Below are 26,816 nucleotides of genomic sequence, written 5' to 3'. Positions count from 1 at the left end.
GATCAATTCAACATTAATTGACCATACTCTCTCTGGGCTCTGACATTAAGACCTTTGTAGTCTAGAGAGAGATTTTATTAAACATTTTATTTCAAGGATAGTTTTAATGCTCTTTATTTTATCTTGTTTAATCTTATGCCATCAGTGCTATAAATATTCTCATTTTTAGGATGCGGGATAGAAGGCACAGTTAGCTACAGTCACCTAAGGTTAAAAAGCCAGCAACAGACGGAGGCTGGGTTCCAGCCTGGTGGGTTTGCTGTATTCAGTTCCCTTCACCACTGCTCTCCCTGTTTCTTGTAGATAATTATAATACAGCACACGAAACACCATGATACAGAGGGCAGAGTGTGTCAGAAAGGTCCGGCAGGTGGTGTTTGAGTTCACCTTAGTGAGAAGCTGCAGTTTGCCTGGTAGAAAAGGGAGGGGAAGGGGCCTCTCTGGTGGCGTGAGGGGTTAAGACACAGCACCAGGAAGCTAGCCATAGCTACTGCAGCACGAGTTCGATCCCCGGCCAGGGAGCTGACCTATGGGGCGCAGCAGATCTCTCCTGTCTCGCCGGCTACTCCTGGTGAATCCTCCTCCCCTATCTCTGGCCTGCACCCCCAACTCTTGTATGCATAAATAAATAAATCTTAAAAAAAAAGAAAAGGGAGGGGACCCTAGAACAGGGTGAGATCAACTGCTACTGGAAGGGCAGGAAGGGGGGGGGTGTCTCTTAAAGCCATATGCCAATTCCAGATATGGCCTTTGGGCCCCCTCCAGCCAGCTCACGTTTCTGAATAGGAGGGAGGCCGTTTCTTAGGAAGATATTGGGGTTGGAGATAGGTGGGGGGGAGTCCACCAGGACAAGGTTGATGGAGGAGCAGGAGGCAACCTTGTCTTACTCCCAAAGAGAGAGCAGATAGAAAGGCAGAAGGGAGGGAAAGAAAAGTGTGTGTGTGTGTTTGGCGGGGCGGGGGGGGGGGGGGGGGGTGTTGGGAAGACTCGGAGCTGCATTTTATATGGATAGTCAGTGAAAAGGACCAGAGCCCCTCAGGCTTTTCTGCTTGGGCAGAGTTGTTTCTCTGGGCTTGGAGCACTTTTTGAGATAAGCAGAGAGAGCCCACCCTCCATTAAAACGCTGCCCCATGGACCTCCCTGGTGGCACAAGGGGTTCAGACACAGCACTGTGAAGCTGTCCGCAGCCTCTACAACAGGAGTTCAATTCCCGGTCGGCCAGGGAGCTACCCACAACCTCTCCTGTCTCGCCCACTGCTCCCCTCAGCAGTATGTTTCAGTCAATCTACCTGTTCTGCTCCCCACTCTGTCTCTGGTGAACCCTCTCACCTCCCGCACCTCTGGCCTGTACCCCAGTTCTTACATGCATGGATAAAAAAATCTTTAAAACGCCGCCCCAAGCCCTAGGGGGCAGGCTGGGGGATCCAATGTGATGCTCGGACTGTCAAGCGCGCCTTTTCTATTGCAGAATCCCGGGCCTGAACTGCGCATCCTGCGCTTTCGTTGCGCAAGGAGTTGAAGGTTGGTCTCCTGCCCAGCGAGGCAGCCCGGCCCGACGCGCGGGTCCCGCCCTGGCTCCGACCCGAGCATCAGGTGGGGCCCCGGGCATGGGCACAGGAGGCTGAGGCGGCCTCTCCCGAACCGGCCGGGCCGCCTGCACCGTCGCTGCTCTGGCCTGGCTGGTGGTTGCAGCGCGTCTGCAGGCTCCGACGGGGTGAAGGCGGCTTGTTGGGGGGAGACTTCAGTGCGCAAGCAGCACCCCGCAGCATTCCCTCCCTCACTGACGAGCTTCCTGGGGCTCGGGCCCCGGACACCCCCACCCGGGCTCGCCCCCGGCCGCCCTGGGACACCCCAGGCCTGCAGGCTTCTGCCCCCCCCCCGGTCCCTGGGGCACTGCCCTCTCGCCCCCTCAATTCTGGGACTACAAGTCCCAGCAGCCTCCGCAGCTGGCACCTCCCGCTGCGCGCGGAGACCCCCGGCGGGCCAGGCGGCTGCGCTCCGGCTGCGCTCGTGGCGGGGCCGGGCGGGGAGGCCGGTCCCGCGGGCGCGCGGGCGGGCGGGGGCGGGGGCGGCTCCGCGGCTTCTCCCGCCGCCGCCGCCAAGGGGAGTTTCCAGGAAGTGGCCATATTGGATCCATTCAGCCGCAGCCGCCCGGGCGGAGCGCGTCCCGCAGCCGGCTCGTCCCCGTCGCGGCCCCGCCGCCCGTCCCGGCCCGCCCGCCGGTGCGGAGCTCGCCATGGCGGCCGCCGACCTGGAGCGCTTCTCGGTGAGGACCCCGCTGGGCCGGGGCGCGCGCGGGCGGCGCGGGGCGCGGGGAGGGGCCCCCTGCTGCTGGCTGGGGGCGCGAACCCGGCTGTCAGCGCCCCGCCGCGGGGCAGCGACGCCCGGCGGTCTTGGGGACACCGCCGCGGGCTTTTCGCAGCGCCAGCCCGGGGTCCCGGGGCGTTGGGCTGGGGCGCCTTGTGAAGCGGCTGGTGAGGTCGCCTCCTTGGCAAAGGCGAGGCAGACCCCTTTCCCGGGCAGGAGCAAATATGTACTTGCCCAGCTCCCACCAGGTGCGAGGACTGACTGCAGACGCGGGGCCCGGAGCGGGAGTCGGGGTACCCCAGACCCCCATCACCCTCGGCATAGCTGCCCTGCTGGGCAGATTCCTAGCCGCGCAGGTGCTGTTGCATGGGCACAACCGGTGAGGGAGAAGCCTTGGGAATCCAAGGAGTGCCCCAGATAAGCTCAGGGCCGATGCAGACTTGGGTCCTAAGACCTTGGATCTGCTTTTCCTTACCCCCTAGCCTCACGCACACCCTTGCACCCGGATCCTGGGTGCAATTCCAGGCCAGTCTGGCCTCAGTGGTCTGGTCTGAGGCAGCCATTCCCCAGGAACTGGAACGATTCCAGTTTCAACCCAGTGGATGTTTGTTTGGGCCCCAGACTGGGAGTGCCTTCTGCAGGGCTCGTGTCTCTAGTGGTCCCGGCAGGGGTCTCTCTGGACCCGATCCAGCCAATAGCCAACTTCTTAAAGGTTTTTATAATTTACCCAGGGCAGGGAGGAGGGCCTTTTGGGATTGTGTCTGCCTGTCCCCTGGTGTCTGAGCCTGGATCTGGGTGTGTCTGGGAGGCTGGGCTGTGACAGTGAAGGAAGCTGTGTCCTCTTGCCAGAATGTGAGGCCCTGGTCGGCTGGGGGAAGGGGGAGGGGAGCCACAGGGCTGTTAGGGGGGAGGGGGAAACTTTGACTATGTGACCGATAACGAATTGGTTCTGGGGCTAAATAAAGGAGCCGGGACTTATGTAATCAATGCTATAAATACTGACATCTGAATTTATATATGTAAATTTCCCCTTTAATCTGAAAATACATTTGTTGGTCTACTTTGGGACTATGTATAACTGAACCAGAAGCTCTTGGTTTCGTAATTTTAGATTGGGGTGTTTTATTTCCTTTAAGGAGGGGGCTGTGTGTCAGTAAAGTGAGTATAAATACAGGAGGAGCAGATTCAGGACTGTGAATCAGAGGTTCACCTCACCCCTGCACTGTAAATTGGAGTTTCTGTACCCAAGCTGGACAGTGACTGAATCCTAAACAGACTCCTGATTAGCTGGAGGCCAAGAGACCTGTGAGTGTTTCTGCATCTTTGTGTAAATGTCTGTGTACATTTTCTGTGTCCAGCTGACCAGAAAGTTATGTCTGGTTCTTGTCTGTCTAGGCCAGAGGTTGCTCTTACACTTGATCTTGAATGGTCTCTATGTACTCTGGTATGTAGAGAAACCAGAATCAGACACTGCCTAATAGCAATCCCAGACTACTGTTTGTTGGCCATGTGACCTTGGACGAGTTGTTTAACCCTTCGGTGTTCTCATCTGTATAATGGGAGAAAAATATTACCTCTTTCATATGGTGATTTTGAGAATTCAGTGAGAGAAGCCAAATATGCTACCTAGAGTAGTGACTGGCACATGGTGAGGACATAATAAATGACACAGGATCCCCGGTGTCCATGTGGATGTGAAGACTGGCCATCTGTGTAAGAAGGTAGCAAAGAAGGCATTTGCTTCATTATATGTCACCCTCCCTAAGGGGTCTCATCACAGCATGATGAGAGATTGTCCAGAGATTGTCCTATGAGGATGAGCTGAGAGGTTTAGCACCACTGCTAGGAAGGCTGGAAAGACCCTTCATTTCAGGGATTTCAGGTAGTATCCCCATGGTGGGTCAAGGACAGCGAGGGGCCTGACTCAGGCAAAGGTGTGAACCTGAGGACAGGGGCCTTGGTTACTGCATCAGGTTAAGCTGGCTCAATGGATGCTTTCCACACCCTCCACGCCTTCTACGCTCTGGGCTGTCAGCTTCCTGGGAGCACTTGGACAGGGTTGAATTTGGGTGGAGACCATTGGGTGGAGTTTGGCCTGAATTAAGGAGTCTGAACTCCAATCTCCCCTCCTGGCTTGTCATCCTGGGAAAATCATTTCTTCTTTTATCTTTTATAAAATGGGCACAACCAAATTGATGTTCTTCAAAGAGTTTGTGGAAGGTTAATTGCAGTCTATGGTGTGTTTGGAGATACGCTTGGTGTTTCACCAGCCCCAGGGTTGACTTTGGTGTTAAGCAGTGTCACAAACGTATGATTGGATGGAGCTGTGGCGGGGTATTCCCTCTACCCCCCTGCCACACACGCACACCTTGGTAGTCAGACAATCCCCAGAGCCCTTGGAAACTGTCCCAATCTGGAGCTTAGATGAGTCTACATGAGCTGTACTTTGAGGTCAGTGTGTGCTGGGTTCCTGTTCCCCACAGGACATGCAGCAAACACCGTAGGCCCAGTAGCCTACCCATCCCAAGATCAGCTGTGGACTGACTCTGGATGTACATGTCTGGGGCAGATTTCTGGGGGAATTTCTAATGCCTTTCCCTGAACAGCCAGACTCCTGTCCACTCTTGCTCTGGGACTCTTCCTTACTGGCTCCCAGACTCAGAGCTTTACATCTTCCTGCCCCTTGAGGGCCATCTTGTGTTTCTCCTGTCAGGATCTTGTGCAGCAGGGTTCAGACTCTCTGGTGAGGGAGCCTTTAGGGCCAAGGGAAAGTGAGAAAATGAGGGGGCGAGGGAAGAAGCATGCAGCATGGCAGCCTCACGCCTGGCATTCCTCCCGCCCATCTCTGCTTATCCTCAGCACCATCTGTCACTTCCGTTGTCACCCTTGTAATCTTGACACTTCTTCAAGAAGCAGGCTATCCAGGGAGTGCCTCTGCACTCCCTGAGCAAGAGCTGGTGGGAAGGGATGTGGGAGGCAGCTGTCTCATCCAGGTGGGGCTCTTTCACAGAGTGGTAGCTCCCTGTCATGTAAAAATGGCCAGTAACCTCCTTTCTGAGCTGTTCCAAGGGAAGAATGAGAGCTGAGAAAGAGACATCTGTGCAGCTTCAGTGCCTGGTGGTGTTGAGAGTCAGAGGGGGCACACCTGCAAAGCTGCATCTCTGCCCCCTTCAGCTGGGAGGAGGGTCTGCTCTGCCCTCCTCCCTCAAGGGCAGCTTGCCATGCTGCGGTGCTCACTTTAGTCTGCCTGGGGTATTGATTGGAAAGGGTCAGAGCAAAGAGGCTGGAGAGAAGGCATTGATGATCCCAGGAAGCACATGATAAGTGACTGACCAAGGTAGGAATGGAGCACGTGGCAAGGACACTGGCCACAGTGCCAGTGAGATGGGAGAATGGATGGAGGTTGGTGATCTAGGGCATCACTTTTGCAAAAGCTTTGGATGGGCACTGGGTGCTTGATGCCCCTTGTCTTGTTAATACGGCAACCTGTGGTTGAATGAGGACACTGGCTCTGGTTGTTGTTACGTGTGAGCCCAAGACCCAACCCTGGCACCTGAATACCCCTTGGGGTGATAGGGTAGAGTCCCCCGAGTTTGGAGCCCTAGGCTGGGTGAGGTGGAGGTGTGTATTTGGGGCAGTAACTTCCACCTCTGTCTCTGTGGCTTGGGTCCTGCCACCAGAAGCCAGGCCCAGGATGATGGAGCAGAGGGCCTGAGGGCTGGCTGACTTCTGTGTGTCCCCTACAGCCTCCCAGCCTTCCAACTTCTGTGTTGCTAGTTCGAGTCTTGGGTTCCCCAGGTATAGCCCCCAAAGCAGAAATTTTGCCAGACAACCAGATATGGAGTTGTGCAGGCAGGTGGGAGATACTTCCACTTGGGGAAAGGATGCTTCCCACACTTAGTTAGTGTGGCCTTGTGATCGAGCTGGGGCTTTCTTTGCTGCATACTCAGGTCTCACGTGAGGACAGAGCAGGGAGCATATTGGCTGTACCTCAGTTGTCCTGGGAGCGTTTGGGGCAAATTAGATTTCTCCTCCTCAGAACTAGCAGCTTCATGGTGGTTCTTGGCCCTTATTCTGGGGGCCACATTAAAGGGACAGAATGAGGGAGGAAGGAAAAAAGACCCATTTCAAGTCATAAATACTGGCTACTCTCAAAGGACCACCTATGCTGGGCTACCTGGAGCCTAGGGTCCTTAAAAGGCTGTGGACATGGACCTGAGTCCACTCACCATACCTGGCGGTGGGACCTGGGTGTGAGCTGACACCCTGCCTGGTGCTGGTGTGAAGGGAGCAAACCGCAGAGGATGCGGTGCTGCTGTCCTAAGCCCGGCTGCATCTCTGCTTCTTCCCAGCACTGGCATTCAGCCCGGGGCTTCAGGCAGCCAGGGGGCACCTTTGCTGCTCACATCTCCCTTTCCAAGGGTGGGAACTCATTCACTGTGCAATAAAGGCCGCCTCCTTGCAGTGACGTTCAGTGGGGGCTGCCATTGAGCCCCTGAGCTAAGCGGGAAAATATGAACATCTGGTGGCGTGGACTAGCTCCCTAGCCAGGCGCACAACAGAGCCCAAGAACACATCTGTGGACCCAGAGGTCAGTAACTGTGCTTGTGGCTCCTGGAAAACTGGTTTTGACAGAAGTGTGAGAGAAACCATCCCCAGTTACTAAACCACAGCCCTGGCTGTCTGCAGAAGAGGGAGGAAAGTGTCTCGAAGGCTGGTCCCCGCTGTGTCTTCTTTGTTGCCGCTGAGGAGAAAGATGTTTTGGTGGCCAGGTGGCCTCCTGACTCCAGACAGGTATATTCTGCCTCTGCTCTTCCCGCCTGGCCCAGGGAAGAGCGTTCCCACCGTCACCCTCCCACACACATCTCTGGTTATTTCCCGTAACCTCTGACCTGGGTTAGAGGCTTGCTGTGGAATCTTGGGACCAGAGCCTAAGCCTTTCCTGGGAAAATTCCTAGGATTCTTCTTGGACTCAGGGACAGTTGCACTGTGACCATGGGTTCTGGCCAGAGGCTCTGCTCTGGCTATTTATGGCCCTTGGTGCGTAGAGGAGCTAGAGCTGGAGGGTAGGCTGGTTTGTGCCAGGAGCATGGGTGGGGAGCCTCCAGTGAGGCAATGATGCCAGTCCATTGCTCAATGAATTAATGGGGCCTCCCCCATGGCTGGCGTGCTCCTGGGGAGTGGGCTTCCTGTTTCCCTGGCAGGGTGCTCAGGTGAGTGGGCGCTAGGTATGGGAAGTTGGGGGGAGAAAAGTGTCTGAAGCACCAAAGAGCTCTGTGGAAAGCCTGGGGGGAGGGCTGTTCTTTGTCCAAAATCCAGGAGGCAAATACCATTTCAGTGGGGTATTCTCTGGGCTTCCACGCCAACAACGATCTCGTTTGGGAGGGTTGATCTCTGGGCCTTTATTCACCCACAGCTTTCCTGGCTCAGTTGGTTCAGACATTCAGCAGATTTCCAATTCTTTCTGGATAAAAGCCTGGTTTTGTGTGGGCAATCTGAGACACAGTTCTTCTCAAAACCTACTTCACTTCTTGGTAAAGGAGGCAGCTTCTCTTGCCTGTTGTTCAGGGCTGTTACAGTAGACCCCGGGCAGTATTTCCTGGTCAGGAAAAGGATGTCCTAGTTATCCACTGGACTGCATAACAAAATGCCATTCTCCACTTTGTTCTGGACTGTTGGGCATGAGGAACACAGCGGGCCTGAGCAGCTATTATTTTGGTTGTTGTCTTTGATGTGCCAAAGAAATGATGACACAAGAAGCCCGGGGCCTGGCTCAGGAGCCAAAAGCTTGTTAGTGATTAGAGAGGGGATAATGGCCCTGTGGAGTTCCCTATTGTGTGTGTAGCCGCAGAGCTGCCAACTCTGTTCTGGAGCTTTAAGGACAGTTACAGCCCCCTGAGCCAGCACCCCAGGGAGCTGGGTGTGGAGAAAACACCAGAAGAAGCTTGGTTCACCTCTCACCAGGTCCGAGTTAAGTAGTCCAGCCCAGAGTCTCCTCCTGTAGAATAGTCTCCCGTGGGTCTTAATGTCCCGAGAAGGGAGTTGGGGTTCATTCCCCTTCCAGCTCACGCTCCAACCAGGTTTTAGGCAGTCAAGCCATGGGCCAGATTCAACCTCCAGACATGTAGTGTTGGGCCCTTCTGGTATTCTCAATTTGTATTGCTTGCCAACCTTTAAAAATTTGGAGGTTGAGGGAGGGTTTCACATTTAAAAATCTAGATTTCTGGATGCTCTTAAAAAATTAAGAGATTTGGCAACACGAGGCCTGCATTCCAACGTTGGCTGGAGTCGCAGAACCGCGGCCGTCATGGATCGCACACAGGCTCTGCAGCTCCCATCCATTCCCACCTCTCCTTGGCAGACCCCACTCTCGGCCAAGTCAGCAGGTCTTTCATCCAGCAGGCAGCAGGGTGATGTGACTGGAAGTGTGGGTTTTGCAGTGGTATCATCTCCTTTCAAGTCCTGGCCTCAGTCTGAGCAATGTACTCTTGGGTAAGGAACTTATCTTGGTGCCTCAGTTGTCTCATCTGTACTGTGGAGATACAACAGCCTCCCTCTAAGGACTGATGTGTGGACTATGTGGGATGCCATTTTTAGGGTCATATAGGCAGGCCTTTGGTAACTGTTGGCTGTTGTTATTACTGTCCTGCTCCCTTCTCCCCTTACATGCCTGCCTGGCATCACAGCCACTTGAGTTTAGACTAAATTAGACCTAGCCTGTGAGGTCATGGATCAGGTGTCCTCATCTCTTCGTTGGCAGTCATCCCAGTACCTGGCACACAGCAGAGGTGCCCAGCCAGTGTGTGTGGAGTAACTGAATGAATGGGTTGGGAGCCCGGCGACAGCAGCGAGGCAGTACAGCAGCGTGTTTTGGGGCAGGCTTGGCTGCTCTTAGGTCCTTGCTCTGACCTGATGAGTTCTCCAGCCTTTGTACATCCCAGTTGCTTATCTGTAAAGTGGGGGTGACAATGGTGTCTGGCACACAGAGTAGGTGGGAAAGGACTGTGTAGGAAACTGCACATGGTTGGTTTAGTTCACCCGGGATGGTCCCCAGTGAGTGGTGGAGTCGTCATTTGACACCTGTTTCTTCACTTGGCTGCCAACTCTGAGCCACTTGACTTCTTGCTTGTTTTTCCCTCTTCTTTATCGCTTTGCTTTCTCCCTGTAGGCTGCGTTCAGGGTTTTTCACTTTCAAGTCTGTAGCAGTCAAGATGCTTTTAGTTGCAAAGTAATAGATAGTCTCACTCAACTAGCTTAAGCAGTGCAGGGGATCAAGAGCCCAGCAGAGCGAAGACGGTGTCTCTCCCTTGTCTATGATCTGTGCCATCCTGTGCGTGGACTTCAGCCTGAGGCTACCTGCCCTAGTGGTCACACAATGATTCTGATCTGACCAACCCAGGGATCTCTCAGGGTGTGGATTCCCTCAGGGCTGTGAGCAGCACCCTGGAGTTGGAGCTGTGGTATTAGCCACCAAACTGCAGGGCCAGCCACCAGGTAGCCTATGGCAAACCTGAAGTTTCTTGCTGAGTCTTGGTAGCTGAGATGTGCAGTGATGCTTTGGAGACTGCTGGCACCCCCTGGACTGGGGCCCTAAGCAGATCAGCAGAGACTCTTGGGTTGGACAACTTGGATCACACATTGTTAATGCCAAGTTGGCATTAGTCACCTTCCATTAGAGTCAGCCCTCAGTGGAGTCAGGAGGTCTGATCAATCTGAGACCAAAGAACAACTCTCTATCCCTGTCAGCGCCAGCAGCCACTCTTCTTATGTGCATGCGTGTGCATGCGTGCTCTGGAGAAGGATGCTCCTGTGGTCTCTGGGGCTCTTGACAAGCCTGCATCACCCCAGCTCTGTGGCCTCTGGAGTGTCCAAGTGCAGCCTAGGCAACAGATTGGGCACGGAGACCTCCCTGTCGTCTGCACACTTCCTCGGAGAAAGCTGAGCTGTGTGAGCGAAGGCAGGCAAGGCTGGCTGAGCCGGGGTAGGTGGGCTTATGTGCCACCCGCGTGCCACCCATGGTCTCTGGGGCCTGAAACCACAGGGAACTGGGGGGAAAGTCACATAGAAAGTGGTCTGTGCAGTACTCTGCAGTGGAGAGTGTGTCCGTGTGTGCGTGCATGTGCGTGTTGTGTGTGTGGCCATTTGTGGTTTCCAGACACAGCTGACGGGGTGGGTTTTGGCGGCAGACTACAGGATGCTGGATTGCATCCTGATTGTGTCACCCTTGGAAGAAGAGCATGAATAAACACATAGCCTTCTCTGCAAGCACAGCACGCCTTAAATTTTGGAGATTTTCGTCTCGCCTGAAAAGAAAAAAGCTCTAGGCTGTTCTATCCTCCATTTGATCCTCAAGCTGCCAAGAGCAGGTGGAACAGAGACGAAATAATAAGGCTCTGTGTAAGGTGGGCAGATGCCCCTGGTGCTGCCGTGGATGAAGATGGTGTTCAGTGACTTATAAATGGTGGTGTTGTCTGCTGTGTGTTGGGACACGGTGGTGGAGGAAGGGACGTGTGGATGTCCTGGCCTCCCCGAGCCTGCAGTCAACTTTGAGGATCTTATGGAGGAGTCGGAGAACAAGGGAGCATAAGAAAGGACATCTGATGGTGCCAGGTATGGGGTCCCTGCCAAGTGAGGGCTCTGGATTGCAAGTACTTAGGGGCCAGGTCAGAGCAGGAGCCAGGGGAAAGGTAGAGTGAGCTCTGGACTGGGGCAGAGCCTGAGTTTAGAAAATGACTTAAGCAGTCACCAGCTTGGTGCGAACAGGAGCCTGTGAGGAAGGCTTCACACCCTTAAGGCCTGGAATGCTAGGGGTTTGGACCTGACCCAGCACATCCTATGCTCCATTTACTGTTCTTGATGAAGGCGCCACTGAGAGGAAGCTGCCCTGGGGCCCTCTTTGTTAGGTTATGTTTGCAGCCCTGGGGGAACCTGGCCTTGAGCAGGGAGGTTGTGACTTGGTCCCCTGGAGAGAGGGGGGAGGGAGAAAAGGTCAGCTATAAGAACAGAGGTTCCATTGAGAGAGGGTTGTTAGAGCGGGTCTGGGGGCAACCAAGTCCCCATTTGTTTGAAGGGATATTACAGCTGCCCAGAGGGCGGCCTGGGGGCTGGGCTGCCTGCACACTCACTTGGGAGTGAGCCGGGCTAGGAGTGGGGAGGAAGTGGGCAATAAATAGAGGAGAAGAGAAGGTTGGGTTTGGTGCCAGAGGGCCCTGGTTGGGAGGAAAGAATGGTTAGAGGAATTCAGGCTGAGCAACAGGTCAAGGAGAGCTGGGAACGGAGGTGACCCCTCTGCAGAGGACTGGGGAGCCCGGGTTCTACTCTCTGGTCCTGAATCCCCTCCGCCCAGGAGCAGGATCCACATTTGTTTTAGGGCTGTCCTTATCAGTAGCTCTTGGGACTTCTTCAGTGGGCCTATTTCCTCCCCCCTCTGGAGCTGTGAGCAGAATGGGCAGGAGATTCAGACCCGCTGCCTTTTCCTGTCCTTGCTCTTTTAAGCTGGTGGTCAGAACAGAGGGTCTCAGCAGAGAAGAAGGCATGTTTCTGCCCGACATGGAGTTGTCTGTGGCCAAACCCAGGCTGGCTGAGCCTGGGAACCTTCCCTTGGAGAATAGATTTTTATCCCCTTCCCCAGGGAAGCTAAGAAACCATCCACACAAATTGGAGTCTGACCTTGACCTTCTGTGTCGGGTCCCCATGGTTTCTTTTTATAGTGCTATGGACCAACTCCAGTGGCCCCAAGCTCACTCAGGGCCTGCTGCCGCCTTTCAGCCAAGCTCTCTACATTCTCATCCGGAATCGTCTGCATCAACAGCCGGGGCTGGGGTGAGGGTGGGGGCTGGGGTGAGGGTGGGAAGTGGCATGAGCCAGAGCCTGAGATCCATAGAGGGCCCTGCTGAGGCAGGAGGGAGAAGGCCTCAGGGTCGTGATGCCCTCAGAAACCAGCCCTGAGACCCACTGGTGCATCTGAGCCAGGCCCCTTTAGTAGAGCCCACATATGCATTCCACCCTTGGGTAAGCGACGATCAAGGGGTGCACGGGTCCTACGGCTCCCTAATGGGGCACGAGTGGGAGGATTAGGCCAGACCTGCCTCCCCTTCAGTAGGAGGGTTGGGAGGTATGGAGGAGGCTGCAGGCACGGACACTCTTCATTCTTGGCCTCTTGAAATTATGTCCAGGAACCATCTGGGCTCCCCTCCTGAGCAGGAAGTCAGGTGAGCCCTCAGGGGTAGGAGCCACAGGTCCTGGGGCCATCTGTGCCAGGAAAGAGGAGACCCCAGGTCCAGGCATCCCATGCAAGTCCTGACCAGAGCAGAACTGAAAGTGCCTTTCCTCAGGTGGTTTCAGGGGCCCTGAGGCCCAGTCTGCTCCCTCTGTAGAAATGGCCAGGAGCTGGAGACCTGGAGCACTCCAGTTGTGTTCTGAGATTTGCGGAGAATTCAGACAACATTGACTCAGGTTTAACCTCCCTACAGTTTGGCCCCTCTGTGCTGGGGGGCTCACTGCCTCTCTCTGTTCCTCTCTTGGCAGAATGCAGAGCCAGAGCCCCGGAGCCTCTCCCTGGGCGGCCATGTGGGCTTCGACAGTCTCCCTGACCAGCTCGTCAGTAAGTCGGTCACTCAGGGCTTCAGCTTCAACATCCTCTGTGTCGGTGAGTGTCACATCCCTGGCAGGGGCAGCCTCAGAGGATGGGTTAGGGCCTTCTGGGAGATGACAGGAGACCTTCCCAGGCAGTGATGCTCCGGGAGGAGGGGTCAGGACAAAGCTTTGGGTGGTGTCTCTGCAGAATCAAGGACAGAATTGGAGCCAGGCCCCAACTCAGAGTTGCCAGTGAAGAGTAAACAGGATTAGGCATGTGAAAGTGCTTTGTAAGCTGTTTATCACAGAGGGTTAGATTCACTTGTTTGTTTATTTAAAAAACATTTACTCCTGGTTCCTACCATGTGTCAAGAACACTGGTAAACAGAACTCTCCCTCCAGCACTGCATTGTGTAGTAAGAGCTCCAGCACATACCTGAACAAATACAGTCCCAGACAGGGAGGCTCTGGAAGATCCATACACCTCAGGACCTGGGGCCCCCAGAGGACCAGAGAGCTGTCAGCCTCTCCACAGGTGCCCCAGTTCTGGCATCTACAGGCTGTGGATAATCCTCAGGAAACAGCCTACCCTTAGCCCCTGACCCCAACACACACAGTTGGGGCTGCCTAGGGCAGGCAGGCTGAGACACTGGGAGCTTCGGACTCTGGTCCTGGGAGAGCTGTTGTGCCCACAGGCTATGTATTAGGTGACTGGGCCCCACGGACACCAGCAGAGGCCAGCGGCCAGGGGTGTCTTCACTGATGTCTGGCTCTACCACTTCCCCACTTCCTGAGGCATCTTACACACCTCACCTAGCCACATCCTGTGTCCAAGTTGGTCTTCTGGTTCTTGCTTCCACATTCAGAACCTCTGAGAAGGATGGTTCCTGGGAATAGGATAATGAGGGAGGGAGTTGGAGAGCTGGCCCTCGTTCCTATACAGAGTCAGAAAGTGCTGAACCCCGCCCAGCGAACAGCAGGGACAGCCCCAGTTCCAACTCTGACACCACCTCCCTCACACCCTGCTTCCCAGGGGAGACTGGCATTGGCAAGTCCACACTGATGAACACACTCTTCAACACCACCTTCGAGACCGAGGAAGCCAGTCACCACGAGGAATGTGTGCGCCTGCGGCCCCAGACCTACAATCTCCAAGAGAGCAATGTGCACCTCAAGCTGACCATTGTGGATGCTGTGGGCTTCGGGGATCAGATCAATAAGGATGAGAGGCAAGAAGCGGGAAGGGCGGCCCGTCTCATCCCACCCCCACCCCTGTTGGCCTTGGTTCTAAAGCTGCCCAAGATTCCTTACTCCAGGCTGTCCCTATGCAGATGCTGAGCCATGGGAACCAGGGAGGGCCTCTCAGGATATATCTGATGTCCTGAAGACCCCTTGTGGGGTCAGGAGAAGGGGTCAGCCTGCACCCAGGCAGGGATCCCCCGGCAGAAGCTGTTTACTCCCAAGGAGAGGAGGCTGGTGGGCGCTCTGGCTTGGATCCGAGCCCCGCGAGGCTCCGCCCCCTGCCTCCTCGGTGACGGAGCTGTTTGTAGTTACAGGCCCATCGTCGACTACATTGATGCGCAGTTTGAGAATTATCTGCAGGAGGAGCTGAAGATCCGCCGCTCTCTCTTCGACTACCACGACACAAGGATCCACGTGTGCCTGTACTTCATCACACCCACAGGGCACTCCCTCAAGTCCCTGGATCTGGTGACCATGAAGAAACTGGACAGCAAGGTACGTGCCCCTTGCCCCTGCGTGTGCCGTGGGCCCTGTAGTCCTCTGCAGGGTGGATGCTGGAGGTGGCGGCGACTGGCCACTGTGGTCCTCAGGCACTGTGCTTGCTGGGGGCTGCAGACAACCCCCCTGACTTGGTCCTCTCTGCATTTCCTCTTGCCTCTGTCCCTACTGCTCCAACAGCCTCCTGTTGCGCTGGGCACTTTCTCTACACCTCTGTCCCTGGAGCCTGACCCTGAGCCCCTTCCTTTAGGTTGAATCAATTCTTTTTTTTTTCTCATTTAAAAATTTTTATTGTATTCAAGTAATTCATTTACACAGTTATAACATTTATAACAGAATGCTAGTTTTCTGCTTCTCTCTTAGTCCAATCTTAAAGACAAATACTTAGGTTGAATCAATTCTCATTTTCAGTTGTTGGCCCTTGGCCTTCTCTCCTTCCCTAGAGTCAACCTGCTACTCCATACCCCGTGACCCTCCCTGGAGCATTCCCCTTCCTGCCTCAGCCTCTCCTCTGCTCATTTCCTCTCTCTCAGTTCCTAATTCCTCTGCTTCCTTCATTTCTCTTGGCATCTTCCTGTGCCCACTAGGTTGAGGAGCGGCGAGGCCCAAATCGGAGTGTGAATGAGGAGTGGCATGGGGACTATAGGAAGGGTGTGCAGCCCTCCATTTCCCTGTGAGCTCCCACATAATGACCCTCCCATCTCAGGAGTTAATTTTCACTGTGTAAAGTGGACTAACCTTGGCCTAGGAGATGTTGAAGTCCTCCTGTGAATACTGTTGATGCGTCATCAGCCCCGCTTGTAGAGGACCTATGCCCCCTGCAACCTTCAGTTAGGCCTCAAGCTGGATAAGGCCTTTGGAGCCCTCTGAGTCGTGGCTGGGTGGGCCTAGGGGGATTAACTTTGGCACTGAGTGGTGGTTTGGGGAGCCAGGGCTGTGAGCAGTGCTAAAGCTGATTGCTGCAGCCCATGAGTAGCCACAGCCAGCTGGGACTACCCAGGGGAGCAGCTCTGTCTCTCTGACTTCCTGCCCCTCTGCCCAGATAGGTGACCTGTCAGGGAGCTGTGTACAGTCAGGCAGCAACTTACCTGCTGCCCTCTCTCCCCTCATCCTGGCAGGTGAACATTATCCCCATCATTGCCAAGGCTGACACCATCTCCAAGAGTGAGCTTCACAAGTTCAAGATAAAGATCATGGGCGAGCTGGTCAGCAATGGGGTCCAGATCTACCAGTTTCCTACTGATGACGAGGCTGTTGCAGAGATTAACGCTGTCATGAATGTGAGCATTGGGCAAAGGCCTCTGGGCTCTGAGGCCAGAGGGCTTGGAGCTGGCACGGAGCTGACACAGCCCCAAGAGACCCTCATTCCCCAGGATCCAGCCATAGCTTCTCCAGGATAGATGGGTGGGGATCTGGGAGCCAGCAAAGCCTAAGTCCTGTGCACACAGGATGGGAGGAAGCAGGTATTAGGCTTGTACTAGGGCTTCCCTGGGCTTAAATGTCACAAGATAGGGACTCAAGATGGCAACTCAAGACCTGTAGGCGTGAACAGGCATGATGCCAAGGGTTGGGGACTTGGAAGAGAGTCAGACCCACAGGTCCTTTGAGGGAGCTTTTAGTGGCTCCTGGGTAGCCCAAGGACTGAAAGAACACCCTAGAACACTAGGAAGGGCGTTTATATGTTCTTCCCACTCCTCTGATTGGAAGATCCTGGATATTTCTCCAAAAGAGAGCCAGGAAGAGAGCATCTGGCCTAGCCTTGATTAGGTCTGGGCTGCCCCTTCCTGGGGCCGAGGGGCAGCAAGGGAAGGTTTGTCCAATAGCCTGTATCAGTCAGTGCTCATGTGCCCTTGGGCCCCTTTCCAGGCACACCTGCCCTTTGCAGTAGTGGGCAGCACCGAGGAGGTGAAGGTGGGGAACAAGCTGGTCCGAGCACGGCAGTACCCTTGGGGAGTGGTGCAGGGTGAGTGTGGTGGGGAGAGCGCCTCCTTGGCTGGGAGCCCCAACTCAGTGCCTTGTCCTGCTCTGCTGCCTGTGGCCCCTGTGCTGTGTCCTCCCTGCGCCCAGCTGTTGCTTGTTCTGCCTCTGAAGTGTGCCTCGAGCACTCCGGCCACTGCTTGTGCCCTGTCCTCCCCATGCCCATCTGTGTGCCTGCCTGATGCCCCGCGCGCCTCTGCTTTCAGTGGAGAATGAGAATCACTGCGACTTCGTGAAGCTCCGAGAGATGTTGATCCGGGTGAACATGGAGGACCTCCGTGAGCAGACCCACAGTCGACACTACGAGCTCTACCGGCGCTGCAAGTTGGAGGAGATGGGCTTCCAGGACAGCGATGGTGACAGCCAACCCTTCAGGTGACAGCCTGTGCAGGGAGTGAGCCTGTCTTCACAGCCACAGCCAGACCCGCCATGCTGGCATCTGCTTCTCAGGTCTTGTGAGCCAGGCAGAGAGGCTGCTGGGATCCCGGCATTTGCTTTTCCCCAGTGCCCACCTGACTCTGCTTCTCTGCCTCTGCTCCATCCCATCTGGCCATAATCCCACTTTGGCCTCTTTTCTCTGGGTCTCCACAGCCTACAGGAGACATATGAGGCCAAGAGGAAGGAGTTTCTGAATGAGCTGCAGCGGAAAGAGGAAGAGATGAGACAGATGTTTGTCAACAAAGTGAAGGAAACTGAGCTGGAGTTGAAGGAGAAGGAAAGGGAGGTGAGTGTGGACTTGGGTGTCCAAGGTGAGGCTAAGGGAGAGGGCAGGGCCTGGCCCAGAGGTGGGAGGTTCTGGGTACCTTGCCTGCCCACCCAGGAGCCCGGGCTTTCCCATCTTCTGCTCCCAGCTTCACGAGAAGTTTGAGCACCTAAAGCGGATCCACCAGGAGGAGAAGCGCAAGGTGGAGGAAAAACGCCGCGAGCTGGAGGAGGAGACCAGCGCCTTCACCCGCAGGAAGGCTGCAATGGAGGCCCTGCAGTCTCAGGCCTTGCACGCCACCTCGCAGCAGCCTCTGCGGAAGGACAAGGACCGGAAGAAGTAGGTGGTGGGGCCCGCCCAGCACTGCACTGGCTCTCCTGGGTGCTCACTCTGTCCCACTCTCAGCTCCCTTGTCTACTTTTGCTCTCACTCTCACTAGCTCTTGCTTCCTCTCGCCCACCATTTGCCATTTGTTTTCTCTCGTTCTCACTTGCTTTCCTATCTCGTTCTTGCCCACTTTTTCATTTCACAAGTAATCTTGCTATCTCTTGATCTGGATCTTTCCTCTTGTATCTGTGTGCTCTCTCATGTACACGTAATATCCTCTCTCTTTCTCTCTCTCTCAGGCCCCCTCATAGCTGGGGTGGTGAAGACTGGGCCACCAGGCATAGACTGACCCCCAAGAATATATAGGGGTCTCAGGAAAGGCCTTTTCAGACCAGGAGAGGGACAGAACCTGGGAATGTCAGCTCCTGTTTCTCCTTGGACAGCAATGGTACTTCCCCCTTCAGTCTCCAAGGCAGTGGATGTGGGACCCATGCTGGCTGGCAGGTGGTGACTGAGAACAGCAGACATGGCCCATTTAACACTGAGCACTGGACATTGTGAACTCTGCTTGGCCAAAGGAAGGACAGTAGCTCCCTGCTGGGTCTCTGTGGGTCCTGCCAGGGAGAGGGGCTACACCTCAAGAATTGTGGTTGAAGTGGTTCCTCTGAAGAATAGACTCAGAGAGGTGGGGACAGGGTAGGGAGGTTTCTCACCTCCAGGAGTGCAGTCAGCTTATTGGCCAGGTGGGGGCAACTCTGAGCCGCTTCATGTGTTTTCATACTCCCTGCTGGAGTCCAGATTTCCTGATACCTGGGTACCTCCCTTTCCCACCCCACTTCACTGAGTGCTCACACCCCATCACACTGTGGAGATCTTGTCATCCCAGTCCTGTGTCAGGTGCCTCCTTCTCTTGCCAACCTAGAATTAAGCAGGTGGTTCTCATTCTTGGACTCCCATTTCCTCCTGGAGTGTGTGTACCCAGGCACTTCCTTCTTTGGTGGCTGTGGAGCCTAATGGTTAGGGCTAAGCTGTGCACAGCTCACTGTGGTCCTGGAATGCTGCTTCTGCCCTATTCCCCCAATATTGCATTTGCTAACACAGGCACACACGTGCATGCACATAAACTGTCTTTCTCTCTTGCCCCGTTGCATACAGTCTCGCACACATCTACCAACATGCATAGTCCCTAAGACATACACAGAAGCATTGACACACCTAAGGAAAAGAAGCTTAAAGGACTTCTCCCTGGGAGAGACTGGGGGGGAGGGGAACTAGGCATTTAGGAATTAGGTGCTAATTCTCATTCTAAGGTCTCTCCTCTGCTTTGGGACAGACCCTCCTCCTTTCTATAGTCTCCCCCATACTGGTGACTGGTGGCCCCACTCTAACTGCGGGCATTGCTGGGAGAGATGGGCCCTGCCTCTCCCAAGAGGACACCAGCCTTTTCTATCCCTCATTCCTGTGAATTTCCCCTCAGCTTTGCATTTGTTTCCAGCCCTAGTCCCATGTCCAGCTCTTGCTTGGTGAGTGTGGGGCTCTGTGAATTGGAACCTGTGTGGGTTTGGAGCTAGCAGCTCAGAAATCTGGTTTCTTCTAAGAGGGGGATGTATAGGAAGAAGGTTCAAGTCCTGTCATCTAAAGAGACTTGCCCTGTTCCTTGCCACTTTGGTGAGCCCATCTTGTTAAAGAAAGGGCAGGCAAGGTCCCTTAAGGAATAAATGGAAAAATCAGTAAGGAAGTAAACACAAGGACCTGTAACCAGGTGAGGATCTGAGGCCAGCTGGGCAGGCTGCCGGCGACTGCAGGGGCCCTGGTTACAGCTGACAGATGTGGTCCCCCTGCTTTTCCTACACAGCTTGGACAACAGGTCTTTTCTGTTTGCTGGACATGCCAAAAAGCTTCAGTCAGTTTGGCCTCTGGAAGAGAAACTTCTCTTCCCACCTTGTCCTGGTGGTGGCCAGGAGTGAGCTAGGTGGGGTGCCTGAGAATTGTCCTTTTTCCTGCCCTGGTTGGGGAATGGGGTGAGTCATGATTGCACTTTGGAGGCTGGGCTGTATTTTTCATGACCATTTAACGGAATGGCTTCGATTGGTTGTACTTGTTCTTCACATTTTAATCCATTTCTGCAAAATTGCTTCCCAATCAGATCTTGATCCTCAGCCTGGGACGTCACAAACCAAAGAGAATTCTCTACTTTGCTCCTGTCACAGATACCAAACTGACTGCACTTTCCCAGTGTCCATCACTCTGTCTTTTGGTTCTGTTTGATTTGGTGGTCGGCGTATCTTTTAATGTGTCTATTTTTGTTTTGTTTGTTTTATTTTTATTTTTCAGTTAACGCACGCACAGACTTACATGTCAAGAGCGGACTGTAGACTCATGTGTTAAGTTGCTTGAGTTACACCTTGTGACCCTTCTCCCATAACATGGTGTGAGGACCGACTGGGAGCTGGTACAGACGCCAGTGTTTACAGCCTTGCTTTGTCCCTCCCCACCCCCAGGCTGCCCCAGGCCTGGGGTTCATTCCTTTCTATGCAAACACAGTCAAAGCCATGAATGCTGGAATCCAAAACTGACGAGGTTTATTTTTTTCAGAGCCAGTGGCTGGTCTTCCATTTACAGTGTCACTCTCCCTTGATGGAGCAGTTATGTGCCACTCTAGCCAGATGCTCGCCCTAATTGTTCAGCAGCAAGACGGTGGTGCCTGCAGTGCCGTCGGTGTGGCCTCGCGGTCTGGTCTACGTGCTGCGAAATTTGCCCAGTTCCCCTTCCTTTTAATTTTTTCTAACCTAGAGCTTGAGTTCCATAATAACTTTTAAAACACTTCTAAATTTTTATTTGGCTTAGGGATAAAGACAAATAATATCCTCTCCCATTATTTTCATAAGTAACACAGAATCCCTGATTTTTAAAAACTAAAAATATCTCTAAACCTTTCTTTTGTATAAAGTACCCATATAATATACAGGGAGAGGTGGGGAATAAACATCCTGTAATGACAGTGTTTGGAATTTCTTTACGGATGGAAGTGGACCATGAACAAGACCTCCTCCAGTGTTTTTACTGTGAATGTAAATGGAACAGCAGCCCGAAGCCATTACCTGTGTGCCCCCAGGTGCTATCTGTAAACAGGGACCAACTCCATGTGTGTTAAGTGTTTGACTCCAGCTAAGACACCCCCTCCCTGACCCCCTTCTCCATTTTCTGAATGCAAAGAGTACTCAACTGGGAATAGAGTTTTCAGAAGGTCATTGTTTCCTTTCTCATGGCTGAATCACAGGGCAAAGACAGAAAGTGTCTGACGTATGTGTGTTACGGAGCAGCCCCGATATAAAACATGTTGCCTGGCTGTGCGTCCTCACCTGCGCGTTTAAAAAAGGACTTATTAATACTCCATACAGGGATTTGTAGTTTCCAGTGTCTTTGGCTTTGGTCTGGAGTGGGGGTGGAGTCCACAAAGTCTGTATGGAATTAGCTTTAGGACATCCTTTTCCCCCTAACGTGTGGACAATTTAAGGAGGAAAAAAAAGTCTGCCAAGGAACTTTTCCCCTTTGACTGCATTCTTAAGGAAAGCATTTGAAGAAAGTCCTAGCAGCATTGAGTCTTCCATGTTCCTGCTGGTTTGCAAGTCATAGAGAGGGTAGAAAATATGGCCTGGTAAAATGGGAGAAGAAAAGGAATCAATGAGAGGATTTCATTTTGTAATGATGAAGCAGCGTGCTGCACACAGGCTACTCAGAGTAGCTCACAGGTCCTGCCCTCAAGGAGCTCGCAGTCTAGGGCCCTTTCTCTTTGGAAACCTAAGGAAGTTTCGCTCACTTATTGTTGGATTGGTAGTTTGGTTTCAGTGTCCTCCATCTTTCCTCCTCTGTCTTCCCTTTCCACCTCGGCTTGCTTTATTGATTTCTAGGACCAAGTCCTGGCTTCCACCTATTCTCCTGAGATTTATTTCATTCAAAGTAAGGTGGAGGGTGAGCTGTGTGTGTCGCTAAGGCATCGCCAGCAAAAGGCAGCCTTTACACATGAGGGCCTCCGCATGTTTTCTTAATGCTCAAAGTGAACATCCTCCAGGTGTTATGCCGTAATGTGGGCTGGATCCAGATTTTGAGAGGTTGAAAGCTTGAACTCTTTGAGAAAAACGTCAAGAAAAAGAATATGAATATAAAATTAGGTACAGGATCTTGGAAGGGACCCTGAGATTGTTTATTAGTGTCACGCTAGATCCACCTCTGGTTGTGACTGATAACCTGTGCTCCAGTGTGGGTATCCAAAATGGTAGACCAGCATCTCTAAGGCAGATGTGGATTGTCTCTAGGGTAATTTTATGTCTGAAAGTGTATTCACTTGGGTCAAAGTATGACCTTTAAGATGGTCTCTGGGCTAATGTATCTCCAAAGATGTGGTGCAGTGACCCAGCGGGGTCACTGGTTACATGAGAAGTGAGGACTCCAGGTCATGGGCCAGTCAGGGACCGTGGGATGGACAGATTCCACCGTAGCCTGAGGCCACCCCTTGGCAGTACTGGAAGGCCAGAACTGTGGCTGGTTACCTGTCTGCCGGCCCAAGGTTTCCCAGCATCCCTGGGGAGACATGCCATCACTTTTTCTAGGGTCTGAGCTGCCTTCACAGGTCCATTTCAGTGCGTCTCGCCGCAATTCTCTCCCCGTGCTCTTTGTGTTTGGAGTCTTGTCATCATTACCTGAGCCCAAATCACTCCTTGGTGCACAGGGTGGGCTTAAAACTTGCCATTATTTAACAAGCTGCATCTCATACAACATGACCTATCTGAAGGATCTGATTTACCTCTCTTTTTCTCTCAGTATCACAGGACTGTCAATGGGATCATGTTGCATTTACTGTCATGTCTACCGTGTTCGTTTTGGCTAGAATCACCATGTAATTTATTGTCCAAACTCAAACTTTGGAGAGTGATAGGAGATGCTGTTAATAATTATTCTAAATAGACAGGTATAAGCCAGACCTGTCTCAGGCAAATCAGGATGTTTCGTCCCCCTTGTCTTGAGTAATCTCAATCTAGGTGGTTTGTAATTGTACGGACAGATTGCATGTGTTTGTACATGTCTGTGTGGAGGTTCCCTGTTAAAGGGGGCTCATTACTGGATAAGAGGCCTGAAGGAAGTGTGCCTTGCTAGTATGTTACATTACCATGCTTTTCTAAAACTGCTTCACTTGTTAATTCATTTACTCCACTCATTGACTGTTTTTGTTTCTTTCACTCACTTTGTACTTTTTTTTTTCCATTAAATTTTGCATTTATTTTGAGTTTTTGTCGTGTCTTTTTTGGGCAGTAGCTTTTCTGATTTAACATGTGTTCTAGCCTATTAATCTGCTACAACTGTGGTAAAACACAGCTTTTCTGTGAACTTTGGGGGTTGATCAGCTTCTGTAGGAATTGTTTTCATAGTGAATAATTCTGTGGGCATCGTGAAAGGCCTTTGATTCGATTTGGGACAGACGAAAGGGTCACAGTTAGAGAAGATACAGCCTGATTTGTGAATTGTTACTAGGCAACTGGGTGCAGTCCATGAGAGAAAGCACACCCTACCCTTGAAGAGTTTACATCCTTGTGGGGCGATCTGACATGGGAAAACTAATATTTGAGTTCTTCTTGTGTGCAGGCATTGTTCTAAAGTGCATTACGTGCATTAATCCCTCCAATCTTCATAAATTATGATTAAGTACCATTCTCTCCATTTTATATGCAAGGCACAGAGAGGTTTAACAATTACTCAAAGTCACACAGCTAATTGGAGGAATTGGGATTTGGGTATTTGTAGTCTGTACTCCTATTTCCTGAAACTACAGCTGCTCCTTGGCAGCCCCAGGGGATGAAGGGGGAGCAGTGGAAATGTCGCCAGTATTGAAGTGTGGCTTCTCACAGTGGGTTGGTGACCTGGGATGGTTTTGCAGAAGTGGAATGCCCTGGCAGGTAGGCGGACAGTTGATTGAAGAAGAGCGAACTGCTGGTGGAAGGACATGATAACAAGTTCATTGGTCTATTTCTTGAGAAACTCCCTGTTGGGCATTAGCCAGCTAATCTCTGAGAAGATGGAAATGAGATGGGGACTAAAGATGGGAACTCACAGCCTAGCGAGAAGCCTGGTTGCAGACATCCCCACTGAAGGTATAACTCAATTCAACCCATGGGGAGGCAGGTAGAGAAGCAAACTCTACTCCAGCTTTGAAGGTCAGAGACTCCGGGACTCAGGGAGAAGATCCTCTCTGGAGGAGGGAACAACATCATAGAACTTGGCTCACCCATCTGTGAAAAATACTGTTTGGACGAGTGTAAAAAAGGTCCACAATGCCCACCTCCATTTACTTCCCTTAGCCTATCTGCCCCTCCTGCTGTGTAGTATCTGTCTCTGAGCCTTCACCCATCTCCATTTTCTGCAGCCACAGACCATCACCAATTGCTGCCCTTTTGTAGGTGGGCACAAAAGGAAGATAGTTTATATCTAAATATCACCCATCACAGAGCTCTTCAATCTCTTGGTCTGAGGTGGGACAGGAGTTCTAATCTCAGGAGAAAAATGATACAGTAGGTGGGCCCTGGGACTCAGGGCAAGCCTAAAAAATATCAAAGTAGTGCTTTGGCAATACAGAATTTTGGTTTCCCAGGAAGTTAATCCCTCTAGGCCTACCCAGCCATGACCCAGAGGGCTCTGAAGGCCTTAGCCAGTTTGGGACTGGTTGAATTAACTCAGGACTCAGTTTACTGCCTGGTTAAGAGGTGCAAATACCCAGCAATTCCTCATTGTCAGAGACAACCAGAGCTTGTGTGGGTCCTCAGTATGACCCTGGCCCAACAAACCTTAGTGCCCACTCGCAGTGGAAGGAAGAGGGTACAGGGTGGCTATAGCCATGAGCAGATGCTGTCCCTCAATCTGTGTGGGACTAGAGGATGGTTATTGAGAGGATCCAGGCAATGGTATTACAAGTAGACTTGACTCTAATGTCTGAGTATATGGTATCCAGGACATGTAACAAGATTCAGACTGCTGAAAGGGGTTAAAGCAACTAGCAAATATGCATCAAGAAAATGTCTGGAATTGTACTGATTGCTCGGTATAGACAACAGTTGTAGTATATCTGGTCCCTGACCACTTTGCACCTAGTAGCAGATCATACTCCCCATGGCTTAGCCACTTACAACAAACTGTTCACAGTGGAAAGGTTTCACAAACCATGTCTAAGTGTGTGGCTCAGTGATTCATATCCCCAGCACCACTCACACAGTTCCAGCTGGCAGAGCTGCCAGCTGGACTCCACTGCTTAGAGAATGGCTCTATAGTGTCACAACTTCAGAGAGGCAGCTGGCGTCTCCCTCACAGCCATGCTAGCTAGCAACCTCCTCCGCCACCTAGCTGTGCAGTGGTTGGAGCAGGCTCCATCCCAGAACCTGCTCATCGCAACAGAAAGCTCGCAGAATGTGCTTCCCCATCACAGGGGTCACCTTTTTATGCCATTAATTACTGGAAAAATTCCTTTGGCTGGGCTAATAAATGACTTTGCTAAAGAATAACAAAAGAAAAACATGCTACAGCTTGATTCAGTGACTGTGTATTAAAGCATACTTTATAAGCCAGCCCTTCTGTAAAGAAGACACAGTGATGGCCATGTCGGTGTAAATATATCTGGAGAGACTGTCCCATTTTTGCTGTGGCGGGCAGGGTTGTTGGGCCATGAAGTGCTGCGCTTATGCTTGGAATATAGACTGGGAAACTGGAAGGATCTGGCTAGCTCTTGAAAGTAGAACAGTAAGAACAGATCTGTCAGAACTAGTCCCAGCCCATCAGCCCTATGCATGATCTACCTCTGGCCTCCAGCTCTCTTAGGGACCAATACCAGCCTCTGCTGGGTGAGGAAGGAAGGTCAAGCTGCAATATGAGCTTTCATTAATGCTCTCTGGTCTCAGGCCCAAGGGAGGGAGGGTGCAGGGTTGGGATCTGTCAGACTACCTTTACCTCTAGTGACTGTGTCCTTATTTTCTTCTAAGGACTTGCTTTTTTTTTTTTTTTTTTTTTTTTCAGTTGCTCTTCCAGGGCCACTTTTTTTTTGTTACAGGATTGATAAAGCCTGGAGTTTTGAGGGGTTCAAGGAAGGAGTTACTATTACACTCTGAAGGGCATTGGGGTAGGGGTGCAGAGGCTGGCAGGTGAAATAGGAAGTTGTGCAGGAGGATGACTATAAACTTCTCAGCTGCTGCTTTACAAGTTCCTTGCAGCAGCTAAACTGTTCGATATTGACCTGCAATTAGAACAGAGTGGTTATCCTGAAGCAAAATCATTTTACATTGTAAAGAGTGAGCCACTGAGTGCCAAAATGTTAGCATGGGGCACCTTCATCAAGGTCCAAGCTCCCAGCTTAAAACCCCTCCATTTCAGGGACATCCATCTCTAACCTGTAAAATAGTCACTGCTCTAACTCTTCATTCCATCCCACCCCCTCCATCCTGATTGATTCTGGCCCCCTAGTGCCTGCTACCATATATTCATATAGAGGGTGAGGGGTCTGAAATGTTAAGCACAGGATTGCTTCTTCCTGAACTGGGCATGTCTCCCCATCTTTTTTGGCTGAAAGGGTTGCCATGGAAAGAAATCTCTCACTGTTGCAGAGACCCACCACAAATAGCCCTGTGATGGGAACATGTGGCCCACAGTCAGGTCCAAAGGGCATGCCAGGTGTGGGAAACCTGGCACTTAGGCAGACCTTTCTGAAGGGTCATGTGCCGAAGCATCTTGGGTGCAAGAGTGTCAGTTTAAAGGGCAAAACTGAGATCCTGGTTGGGGCAAAGTTGATATCTACCTGTGCTTTCTTTAGCAGATCAGATATAGGAGTACACCAGTCGGGCATGAGCCTCTCCAACTCTAAGGTGATGATGACCAAGGCCAGTGTGGAGCCCTTGAACTGCAGCACCTGGTGGCCCGCCATACAGTGCTGCAGCTGCCTGGTCAGGGATTCGACGTGGAGGGAAGGATTCCTCTGAGGCAGCAGCTCCGTCACTTGGGGCCAGTCCAGGACCACCAGGGCGTGGAACTGGAGATCGTGGTTTTTCATGTCAGAACAGAAAACCCCATACTTTTCATATATCAATGACCAAAAGTGCAAACAATTTAAATTTTCATCAGGGAACATGAAATGTTGCCCAATCCTTTCCATTCC

General features: G+C 52.4%; 1 protein-coding gene across 5 annotated transcripts; it reads left to right on the top strand.

The window, feature by feature from the left end:
* Window positions 1–2,236: 2,236 nt before the first annotated feature.
* Window positions 2,237–26,640, top strand: SEPTIN8 (septin 8; the record flags this gene model as incomplete). 5 transcript variants are annotated; one of them, XM_084252558.1, is made up of 11 exons in its annotated part: window positions 2,816–2,911; window positions 10,918–10,935; window positions 12,835–12,955; window positions 13,916–14,111; window positions 14,433–14,619; window positions 15,741–15,902; window positions 16,489–16,585; window positions 16,806–16,974; window positions 17,191–17,323; window positions 17,451–17,641; window positions 26,475–26,640. In XM_084252558.1, 8 exons carry the CDS (start codon window positions 13,945–13,947, stop codon window positions 26,638–26,640), a joined length of 1,272 nt encoding a protein of 423 aa, XP_084108684.1. The 5 variants fall into 5 exon arrangements, with proteins under 5 accessions (XP_084108681.1, XP_084108680.1, XP_084108683.1 ...); XM_084252555.1 differs by lacking the exons at window positions 2,816–2,911; window positions 10,918–10,935 and adding an exon at window positions 2,237–2,266 and having other exon boundaries at window positions 14,439–14,619; XM_084252554.1 differs by lacking the exons at window positions 2,816–2,911; window positions 10,918–10,935 and adding an exon at window positions 2,237–2,266.
* Between the last annotated feature and the right edge of the window lie 176 nt (window positions 26,641–26,816).

Source organism: Talpa europaea (assembly GCF_964194135.1).
Source record: "Talpa europaea genome assembly, chromosome: 13".
Lineage (NCBI taxonomy): Eukaryota > Metazoa > Chordata > Mammalia > Eulipotyphla > Talpidae > Talpa > Talpa europaea.
Note: the sequence above shows the minus strand (reverse complement) of the source record. Positions and strands in the feature narration are given on the sequence as shown.